Raw genomic sequence first — 11,700 nt, 5'->3', positions numbered from 1 at the left:
GCCAATCAAAGTGATCACATGATCAGGAAACTCAGGAAATGCCTCAGGTTAGTAAACCCAGGACTCTGCATTCACTATATCTGGTCTCCTACAGTACACCGAACAGTGAAATGCAATTATTTTAGTAAATATAAACTGCTAACTACCTTTTCTCATCAGCAGTATATAGCAGTCTTGTGACTTCTATCCGTGTTTGGTTAAAGCTTATAGGGGGAGTTTTCATCCTCCACTGTTTGTCCTATGAGGCTGCAGGACTCCTGACCCTCTGCTCATCACATGCACCATCCCAAGAATACACACCAAACTGAGCATGTGCAGAGTGACTCCAAAGGCTCTGTCTTATGAAGAGATGGTTTGGAGACAGTGGAAGAAGGGGAGGATCAGAGAAGACAAGCCTTTTTACACAATGTGGAGGATTGGGATGGTGACCTTAAGTTCCACAGTGTATATAACCAGCATGCTTTACTGCATTGACAGACTAATTTTACTGTTGTGGGTTTAGTAACACTTTAAGAACCCCTTAAAAGGGCGTGGTAGGAGGGGTAACATCAACCCCTTAAAGGGGAACTAATTTATTTATGTACGCGGCTCATCAGTGTATCCCAATGGATAATAATCCTTGTTCCCATGCATAGGACGTAGCTACTTACCTACACAGGGGGGGCGGCCATGTATGCCCAGTCCCAGCAAGTACAACATTCTCATGCAGCGTCCATGTGGCGTCGCAAAATCCAAAGTCCCGTTGCCTCGAAAGTCGAAAATTACAACTCGGACTTCAAGGTTCTTTCCAAATTCCAAACACGTGTCGTCACCATGCTTCTTAACCCAGGTTCCGCCTCCAGGAAGCGCAGTCATTGGTTGGACAACTCCACGGGAAATTATCACAAACAGATCTTAGAAAGAGAACCTGTCGCCTTACCGACTACAGGCGAAGCGCAAGTCCGCGTCGAGGCGATTGCAGTAGGCAGATAATGGGTGCCAATTCTTCGACGTGGGCGACCCAATAAAGCCGGTGGTAGACCCCCGGACGACGAAGGCTCACCCTCAGCCGTAGTTGTTTATGGTCGACGAGATAATGTTACTTCCACCCATCCCTGTACAAAGTTGAACAAAGATTCCAGCAGAGCAGGTTGAACCAGCCTTCAGGAGCTGCCCTTTGCTCCAATCGCCTTGGCAACCTATTTCCGACCTGCCCAGCTCTTCCTCTTTACTCCTTACCTTGTACTTCCGGGTTATTTAAAGCCTCTGCTTGCGTTCCAGCGCGCTTCCGGGTTACGCCTCTGTGCGTCCCAACGAGGGACTTCCGGGTTTGTGCGTTTCACGGTGGAACGCAGAGCCTGGGGCAAGCTGTACGGAACGCGCGGGGGGTCAGAATGGTTCGGGAGAGTCCCCTTCCTTAGCAGGAAGTGGCCGTGATCGCCCTACACGAGCTGCTCTGTGGCCCCAGGAGACTTGACAGTGACCCCGGCCTTTCTTAAGGGAGAGGTAACGGAAATGATGAAAACAGGAACTTTTTTGGGGGGGGAATGTGGAGCTTTGCTTGTCTTCTGGGCAAGTCATGTGACCCATGCCATGGCAAAGGCCCAGAGATTGCGAAAGGGCCAACAGCTACCCAACTGGTCAGAATACGTAGGAGGAAAGGGGACGTAACCCATGGTTGCCGGCGGGGAACCACAAGTCCCAGCATGCAAAAGCTTGGCGAGGAGTTTGCCACGTGTAGAACGTTCTACCAAACGCCTGTTGACTATTAGAGAAGCGCGTAAGGCAGACCCCCCCTCCCCCCTCCCTGCGTTTTTGTATTCCTCGTCGTATCGAAGCTACGAAGGACAGAGCCCAAAACGGCTGCCCCCGTAGATAATCTTTCCGTCCCGTGAGATCGGCTTGTCCTAAGACGTGGTGGTAGTAGAGATGAACTTGGGCGTCCGTCTGAACTCATCTCCAACCCGGACTCTGATCTTTTTTGTGCTCCAGTGTGCTTCATGCCAGGTCGTTCCCTACCCACCAGCTCACGTGATCCCGCTAGGGTTGCCACCTCGTCCCTTTAAACCAGGACACATATTAATTACACAGGTTCTGAGGCTGATATAATGAACATAAGGCACTATGGGAGTTTAATTACCACCTTAATCAGCCTCAGAACCTGTGTAATTAATGTGTGTCCTGGTTTAAAAGGAGAAGGTGGCAACCCTAGATCCAGCCTGCTGCTCATTGAGGTATAAAAAGCCAGAGGGCGCACCAAGCTCACCGGTTAATTAGCACAATTGAGTATGCTTACATGGTTACCTTACCTCCTAAGCCAGCCCTAGGGCTCCTCCAAAGGTTGCTATGGGTTCCTTAAACTGTGGCTGATTGCAGACACCATCAAATTGAAAGTCAATCAGCCAGAGATCAAATAACCCATAGCAACCTCTGGAGGAGAACGGCTGGCTTAGGAGGTAAGGCAACCATCTTGGGCAAGCGTCTTCAAACTATGGCCCTCCAGTTGTTCAGGAACTATCATTCCCATCATGCCTAGTCATGTCTGTGAATGTCAGAGTTTTACAATGCCTCATGGGATGTGTAGTTTTGCAAGAGCTGGAGGGCCGTAGTTTGAGGATCCCTGATCTTGAGAATACTCAACTGACCCAATTAACCTACCAGGAGCTTGTCTTAGAACAAGCCGATTTCGCAGGATTGAAACATTTTCTATGGGGCGGAGGTTTTGGGTTGTTAGGACAGCCATTCTCAACTTTTTTGTCCTAGAGCAGCGATGGCAAACCTTGGAACCCAGATGTTTTGGAACTACATTTCCCATAATGCTCATGCACTCTGCAGTGTACTTGAGCATCATGGGAAATGTAGTTCCAAAACATCTGGGGTTCCGAGGTCCCAATTAACCTACCAGCAGCTTGTCTTAGAACAAGCCAGTTTCGCAGGATGGAAACATTTTCTATGAGGTGGAGGTTTTGGTTTGTTAGGGCAGCCATTCTCAACTTTTTTTGTCCTAGAACAGTGATGGCAACCCTTGGAACCCAGATGTTTTGGAACTACATTTCCCATAATGCTCATACTCTCTGCAGTGTACTTGAGCATCAAGGGAAATATAGTTCCAAAACATCTGGGGCTCCAAGGTCCCAATTAAACTACCAGCAGCTTGTCTTAGAACAAGCCGATTTCGCAGGATGGAAACATTTTCTATGGGGCGGAGGTTTTGGGTTGTTAGGACAGCCATTCTCAACTTTTTTGTCCTAGAGCAGTGGTGGAAAACCTTGGAAACCCAGATGTTTTGGAACTACATTTCCTATGATGCTCATGCACTCTGCAGTGTACTTGAGCATCGTGAGAAATGTAGTTCCAAAACATCTGGGGTTCCAAGATTTGCCAACACTGTCCTAGAGAAACCCTTCAAATTATTTTCTTGGATGATTTTGGGGGACGCCCAAGCTTATCTCCACTACCCCCAGGTCTTAGGACAAGTTAATTTCACAGGAAGAAAACATTTTCTATGGGGCGGTAGTTTTAGGTTGTTAGGACTACCTTTCTTAACCCTTTTGTCCCAGAGGAACCCTTGAAATGATTTTCAGGTCTCGGGGAACCCTTGTTAAACAAAATTAATTGGACAGACAACTAAAACAACCATTGGTGTCATGCAGCTGGCTCTGCCAAGAAGACTTGACCCCAGAACTGTGACGACACCATCTTGTGAAATTGTCTTGTCCTAGGACCTGGTGGTAGTGGAGATAAGTTTGGGCATCCAAATTATTTTAAGGGTTCCTCTAGGACAAAGAGGTTGAGAATGGCTGTCCTAACAACCCAAAACCTCCGCCCCGTAGAAAATATTTCCATCCCGTGAAATCGGCTTGTTCTAAGACAAGCTGCTGGTAGGGAAATTGGGTCAGTTGAGTATTCCCAAGATGGTTGCCTTACCTCTTAAGCCAGCTATTCTCAACCAGGGTTCTTTTGAACCCTAGGGTTCCTCCAAAGATTGCTATGGGTTCCTTGATTGACTTCCAATTAGATCGTGTCTGCACAGTTCTGGGTTCAAGTCTTCTTGGCAAAGCCAGCTGCATGACACCAATGGTCTTTTTAGCTGTCTGTAAGGGTGGTATTCTGACCACCACTGTAAGGGGAACTTTCACACCACTGCATTGGGAATTTTTAACACTGACCACCAACGTAATGGGAATTTGTACCACTGACCACCAATGTAATGGGAATTTTTACCACTGAACTCCAATGAATTTGTTTTAGCAAGGGTTCCCGGAGACCTGAAAATTATTTGAAGGGTTCCTCTTGGACAAAAAGGTTGAGGAAGGCTGCCCTAACAACCCCAAACTTCCGCCCTGTAGAAAATATTTAGATCCTGGGAAATCGGCTTGTCCTTAGTCCTGGTGGTAGTGGAGATGAGCTTGGGCGTCCTTTGAACTCCTCTCCGAAAATTACTTTAAGGGTTCCTCTGGGACAAGAAAGGTCGAGAAAGCACTTTGAATCCCCAGGGAGAAAAGCACTATAGAAATACATATTTAAACGATTTGATTGAACAGAGGGATCTAGAAATTTCCCAGTATGTCTTTAGATCTCTCATTTAGCTGGTAAGATTCTTAATATATCCAGTATCCAATGATGGCGTTGAAACGTGAGTACAATGGTGGGCAGAGCGGTGGGGAAGATTTTTTTTAATGTTCATGTGAACTGGACATAAAGATCTTTTCCCAGCTTTCCTGTTTTCAGGTCACTATGTTGCCATGTAGGGTCCCATGAAGCCCCACCATAGGCACTCATTTGTTTGTGCTCCCTCTACAGCTACTACAGCCTGGTGTTGTGGCATTCTGTGTGCCAATATGCATAGGCTGCTCCAAAGCACAAGAATCCAAACCTCTCTCGTGCACCTCTTCCGAGGGAACTGAGGGACAGCTCTTTGAAGATGGGCAGGCATGCACTTTCTTAAGTTTACGGCATGATGGGACATCTAGTACTGAAATCCACGGTCATGTGACACTTCTTTGACATCTACTGCACGTGCTCCCTGAATAGACGTTTAAGAATTTACTTGGGGAAAGAAAAGCTTATTGCACATTGACGTGGTGGATATCAATGCAATTATGAAAAAAACTAGATTTTAATATTATGTTAATTTACAAAATTTGGCCACCGGCCAATTGATATTGCTCATGTTATGGCTGTTACGCCTGCAGCTTTTCCTCCGACTGCAATGGGCAGTGGGGTAACCAGACTTACCAGACGTGGTAGAAGCGAAAGGCAAGTTGCTTTGGGATCCAGTGCACTGGCCGTGTTTGGAGACCTGATATGGTCACCTTCCCATCCTCCCCAGCACTTAACAAAGAGTTTCTCCTCAATCAGGAGCCCCAATAAGGAGCTGGCAGTTGCGAGCGGCTGATGGTTAGTATTAGGACTACAAGTATACCTAATACAGAGCCCCACTTTAATCAGAGGCAGGTCCCATTTGGCATTCTGCTGATGTAGATGTTTATTTGGTGACCAATAGACTTGGAAGTTGTAATGTAGTGGCCCAATTGTGAGTGTTGGAATATATTGAAACGGAGAAGAACAAAAATGGTTCAATAGTTCCCTGAGGAAAATGAGGAACAAAGATGGCAGAACTTTCTGGGAACAAAGCTGGTGGAGCAAATGTTTGGGAGTGGACAGAACCAAGATAGGGAAAATGTTTCCTGGGAATAAGATGAGAAAAGTTGACACAAGAACTATCTGGAAGTGAGAGGAATAAAAATCTTGGCGCTGATACAATATATGACATAAAGTCTGCAAACAGCTGACCATCACCCCAATATGAGCTTGTTGGACATTCCGTTTCAAAACTTTGGTCATTATTATGGAGTTAGCCCCCCATGATCCTCCAAATGCCTCCACTCCTCTGGGAAGGCTTCTTACAAGATTTCAGAGAGCAAATTTGTGCCCACCCAGCCAAGTTCTGATGTTTTGGGAGAAGACCCGGCTTGCAATCCACGTTCAAATTTATCCCAAAGGTGTTGGGTAGGGTTGAAGTCAGGACTTTGTGCAGGCCAATTGACAATTGAGTTCCTCCATATCAAACTTGTCAAACCATGTCTTGACGGAGCTTGCGTTGTGCACATGGGTAAAGTCATGCTGAAACAGTAGAAGCCTTAACCAAACTGTTGACACATGGTTGGAAGTCCACCATTGTAAAATGTCTTTATAGGCCAATGTTTGTTACATAGTAGGTGAGGTTGAATAAAGACAATAGTCCATCCAGTTCAACCTGTGTAGGTGTGTATGGCCGTAATCATCTCGCATACCCCTGAATGTTCTGATCCTTGAGATGTACGTCTAAGAGTCTTTTGAAAGCCACCATACTTCCCGCAGAAACCACCTCTTGTGGTAGAGAATTCCACAATCTTGTAGCCCTAACGGTAAAGAACCCCCCACGTTGCCCGAGGTTAAAACGCTTCTCCTCTAATCGCATTGTATGCCCTCGAGTCCTCATGCAATCCCTTCGACTGAATAGCTTTTTTACTATGCCGAGATCACCATTGAGATATTTATAAATTGCTATCATGTCCCCTCTCAGGCGTCTCTTCTCCAGGGAGAATAAATCAAGCGATTGCAGACGCTCTTCATAATCTCTTGTTGTTGGAGATTGCATGGCTATGTGCTTGATTTTATGAAACTGATTTTGGAATGTGATGTCCAGAAAGTTCATATAGATGTGATGGTCAGGTGTCTACGTACCTTTGGCCCTACAGTTTATTTGGAAGAGGGATGAACAAAAATGGCAGAACAAGTCTGTGGGAGAGAGACCATGTCATGGGTTCAAACTGTATGGATCAGAATGGGTTGCAGGTGCAGGTAGGTTTGAAAGCCCTCCGGGCTTAAGGTTCCCAGGCTAATGTTGCCTCCGACAGTAATGGGCAGTCAAGTAACCAGGCCTGGTAGAAGAATGTATGATTGTATGATTTTTTTTTTAAGCACATTATGGTAGAAATTACATTTGTGCTCAATGTATTTACTTACAGGATCATCAGACATCTAGGCAAGAAGTTCCTGCTGGCGGCACTTCTGTAAGACACATCAAGTGAGGACATCTCATTGTTTTAATTGTTACGCACTTAAGAAAGTAGTTTTTTCGGCAGTTTTAAAAGTATATGTGTGTATTTCAGATATGCCGAAGTGTGTGGTGAAGGCATGTCCTCACGCAACGGGCCAGAAGACGGCATACCCAGATATCAGTCTCCACGCGTTCCCGCGGAAGATTCCACAGATGCAGGCCTGGCTGCGCCTAGCCGGCATGGACGAGGAGATGGTCAAAGACTTTACTGAGATGATCCTCGAGGACAAGCGGTCGGACAAGTTTCGGATGTGTTCCGCCCACTTTACGGAGGACTGCTACACCATGAAAGGTGTCCGGAGGGCTCTCAAAGAAGACTCCTTGCCAACCATATTCCCCAAGGAGGTTCCGATCTTTGATGAGACACTTGATCTGTGGGTGAGGAGGAACAACAGGAGGGCCAGGAACGAATTCCTCGCCATGGAGCTCTACGGCGAGCCTTATGCAAGGCAAAGGAGGTGTTCTTGTGATTGCCACAGGCAGACTCACCTGGTGGACATGGCCACTCAAACGGACGCTGTCTTTATTTTAGCAATGGTGCAACAGGTGCCCTATACAAAACTGGCAAGCCACAAGAGCATCACAATGGATCATGAGTACACCAGGAGTACGGAGCTTGGGTTGGCAGGGTCAGTGCCCATAACGACAACACAGAAGACCTTCATCCCTCACATTGAATTCCGACCAGCTGAAGACAATCAACAGGAGATGAAGTAAGTGTACCTGCATTGTGTTAATGGGTGATTACTCAACCCACTATTCTGATGTCTCACCGTTTAGGGATAGGGCTCTATTGTCCCTAATTGACAGTTTTACTTGTTTTTCCTCTCAGAAGAATTTCTGATGTTTTTATTGCTATCCATGACCTCAATTTTTTATTTTATTTTTTGCTTCAGAAAAGTCTCTGCAACAAGTTTACAGACTTGTTCGTCTGTATTCCCGGGCAGCCAAGTGTAACAGTTTTCAAAGTTCAAAGAGAGATTTAAAGATAAGACAGATTTCCACTCTAAGGCTGCTTTCACACTACAGCACATAGGTTTTTATAGGGCGCTATCGGGTGCCGGCTCCTTGAGAAGCGGTTATATTTGGTTGTTAAGGACACCGGCTGTGGTTGTTTAGGAGCTGGAACCCTCCATTGTCCTTAACCACTTGCTAACCACCAGCAGGACATATACTGCAGCAGGTCGGCTCTGTCCCGTGAAATGACGTAACTGTACGTCGCTTTGCTGGACCACGAGTGGGGGGGCGCACACCAATTCGCCACAGGGGAAGCTGATCTGTGGGTCCGGCAGCCGCAATGTCCGCCGGGCATCGGCAATCGCTCCCTGTAGGGACAGAACGGCGGTCTGACGATGTAAACACGGCAGACCGCTGTTCTGCCAGCAATGAACACAGGCATCCTGTGTTCCTCTCTTTTAGGAACACAGGTCCCTGTGTTCATTCCATAAGTCCATCCCCCACACAGCTAGAAATCACCCCCTATGGACATATTTAACCTTTTGATCGCCCCTAGTGTTAACCCCTTCCCTGCCAGTGTCATTATTACAGTAACCGTGCATATTTTTAGCAGTGATTACTGTGGTAATGTCACTGGTCACCCCAAAAGTGTAAAAAATGTCAGTTAGGTGTCCGATCTGTCTGCTGCAATGTCGCAGTCCCGCTAAAAATCGCTGACCGCCCCCCATTACTAGTAAAAAGTAAATAAATAAAAATGACATAAATCTTTCCCCTAGTTTGTAGACGCGATAACGTTTGCGTAAACCAATCAATATACACTTATTGGGATTTTTTTTTACCAAAAATATGTAGCAGAATACAAATTGCCCTAAAATGAATTTGACATTTTTTTTATTTGGAATGTCATATAGCAGAAAGTGAAAAATATATATTTTTTTTTAGAATTGTCGCTCTTTTTGTTTATAGCGCAAAAAATAAAATACCACCAAAAGATGACCTGGTCATTAAGGGGGGTAAAACCTTCTGGTCCAGAAATGGTTAAGGAAGCTGGAATGTGCTGGGTCCTTTAACAATCAGTTATTCGCTATATCTCCTTTCTTGAGACACTAACAAGCCAGGAAAGGACAAATATCCCCCAAATGACCCCTTTTTTGGAAAGTAGACATTCCAAGGTATTTAGTAAAAGTTGTATTTTTTTTCCCACAATTCTTTGCAAATGAAGATTTATTTTTTTTTTTCTACAAAATTGTCATATTATTAAGTTATTTCTCACACACGGCATAGGCATACTTGCAACTACACCCCAAAACATTCTGCTACTCCTGAGTATGGTAATACCATGTGTGTGAGGAGACTTTCCTACACTTCCTGGTTCTGTCAGTAGTTCCTAACAGAGTTCAGTCCAGATCGGGGGTCAGCAAGCCATCGATCGCAATCTACCTGTTGACCGCTGGTGGCAAATGGGTAGATCACGAATACTGCCCTGCATTTCTGGTCCTTCTTTCCGGCCTCCGCAGCTCTCATCTTCACTGCAGAGTGGAGAGCAGGAGGTATAACAGTACTGGAAGAAAGTGGGAACTGCCGGAGTTAACTTTTCACAATTACCAGCAGGTGATTGGTTACTAGGATGCCGGGCGGTCCTAGTAACCAATCACCAGTTTGTTAAAGTGAAATCCAGTCCAGTACTGTGATACTCAGTGTGTGTTTTTTTTATGTGGGGGGACAGAGGACACTGTTCTGGGGGGGGGGGCTAGAGTGGCAGAGGAAACTATGGGGGGAGCATGGTGAAGGTGATAGAGGACACTGCTATGGGGGACAGAAGACAATACAGTTAGGGAGAGGGTGATGTGAAGGGGGGGCAGATGACACTGCTTTGGGGCTGGGGGGGGAGCGGATACTACAGTGGGGGTGTTGTTAGGGGGGGCACAGGACACTGCTATGGGGGGCAGAGGAAACAACAGTTGGGGGGGTGAAGTGAAGGGAGTAGAAGACACTGTTATTGGGGGGGGGGGGAGCAAAGAACACTATAGATGGAGGTGATGTGAAGGGGGCAGGACACTGCTATGGGGAGGTAAAGGACACTACTTGGAAGGTGGGGGAGAGGGGTAGAGAACTACTGTGGGGGGGAGGGGGGTGATGTGAAGGGGAGCAGAGGACACTATTGTGGGTGGGGGGCAAAGGGCACTATGCTTTGTTTTTATGGGGCTTAATTTCCTACCCCTGATCCAGATGAATCTGATGAGTCTTTGATTCACCCCTGCTGGATTCTTGGGTCACTGGAAAATCAATGAGCGAGATGTTCATGTTGGATGTCCATGCTCCCTACTCAGAGAATTTTGATGAGGTCACATTATGTGGCCACCCTGGTGGAGTCCAGGAACTAAATGCTAAAACTTGTTTTCGTATCCATACAGATCCAGACAAAGTGAGAAAATTGAAGCAGACATCCCAACTGTGAAGAATGTTGGTACTTCCCCTTCATCTTATTCAAACACAGAAGACGTAAATTTTTCAAACATACACGTTAAAGAAGAACCCCTCTCAGATGAAGAATATCCTCTGGACGACTCCATAAATGGTACACAATATCCATCCACTCCTATCAAAGAAGAAACCTGCGAAGAAGAACTGGTTCCATTCGAGATGGACTATACAACTGTTGTTGTCAATGATAACCCTATGTCCTGTGAAGACCTCACGCGTCCCCCCCGTGCTGAAGTCTCCATGCCGACACATCAGATAAAGGAGGAACTGTTTTCAGATGATGAAAATCTCCCAACATCTGCACATCATGTGTGGTCTACATCTAATGTTAAGAAGAAACGTCTTTCATCTGAAGGACATCCAATGCCACCCGAGACTTCCACACCTGTCCCCCAACCACAGCACACATCAAAGAAACAGGCTGTGATTAATGATACACGACCGAGGAATAACTTCTCAAACAGTCCTCCTCACTGTAAGGCATCTCAGTCAAGCCCTACCAATCATGAATCCATGGAGATCACCGTGACTGTGAACAACTGTTCCAAATGCGAGGAAAGCTTCACTAGCAACGAGGAACTTCTGCAACATCAACGGGTTTACCATCAGGAGAAACTCACGAGCATCCATACTGAGCCAGCGCAGGGGATGAATCCAGAGGCAGCAGTGGTGGCGGATGCAAAGGCTGTTCGAAGGACTCCTCCGTTCAAGTGTCAGTACTGTGGGAAGGTGTGCAAATCTCTAAATTTCCTGTCCAGGCATGAGGAGATCCATCAGAACAAAACCTACACCTGCTCAGAGTGCGGAAGGTGTTTCACCAGCTCCATTGGCCTCACCGTCCACCAGAAGACCCACAAGGTCGAGAAGGTGGTTGACTACCCCAAGTGCAGGCAGGCCTTTCTCATTGACTCCAACCTAATCGTACAACAACAGGTCCGTACGGCTCAGATATCAATCATCTGCTTTGAGTGTGGTAAGGTATTCGAGGTCAAGCAAAGCCTCAAGGAGCACGAGTCTTTACATGAGGACAAAACCATTTACAGGTGCTCTGAATGCCAAAGCCGCACAAAGGGCTCCATCGATGGAAGAAAGCCACAACTCTTTAGGACTGCAGAAGACCTTCCACCGCAGCGGAATGGATTTTAAATTGCTTGTTGGATGATCACAAAGATGCA

General features: G+C 46.3%; 1 protein-coding gene across 2 annotated transcripts; it reads left to right on the top strand.

Annotated features, from left to right (window-relative positions):
* Positions 1 to 1,343: 1,343 nt before the first annotated feature.
* LOC309562660 (uncharacterized protein) lies at positions 1,344 to 11,700 on the top strand. Of its 2 annotated transcripts, XM_082266934.1 has the most exons (4): positions 1,344 to 1,485; positions 6,993 to 7,051; positions 7,137 to 7,797; positions 10,456 to 11,700. In XM_082266934.1, the coding sequence occupies exons 3-4, from the start codon at positions 7,139 to 7,141 to the stop codon at positions 11,669 to 11,671; spliced, it is 1,875 nt and encodes a 624-aa protein (XP_082123060.1). In that variant the 5' UTR covers positions 1,344 to 1,485; positions 6,993 to 7,051; positions 7,137 to 7,138; the 3' UTR covers positions 11,672 to 11,700. The 2 variants fall into 2 exon arrangements, with proteins under 2 accessions (XP_082123060.1, XP_082123061.1); XM_082266935.1 differs by lacking the exon at positions 6,993 to 7,051.

The sequence above is a fragment of the Pelophylax lessonae genome (assembly GCF_965119305.1).
Source record: "Pelophylax lessonae genome assembly, chromosome: 9".
Classification (NCBI taxonomy): domain Eukaryota; kingdom Metazoa; phylum Chordata; class Amphibia; order Anura; family Ranidae; genus Pelophylax; species Pelophylax lessonae.
The sequence above is the reverse complement of the archived record's forward strand: the minus strand, read 5'-3'. Positions and strand labels throughout refer to the sequence as shown.

Coding starts and splice junctions, on each gene's coding strand:
- LOC309562660 (XM_082266935.1), top strand. CDS start 7,139: ATGCCGAAGTGTGTGGTGAAGGCATGTCCTCACGCAACGGGCCAGAAG. Junction 7,798..10,455: donor GACAATCAACAGGAGATGAA/GTAAGTGTACCT, acceptor GTATCCATACAG/ATCCAGACAAAGTGAGAAAA.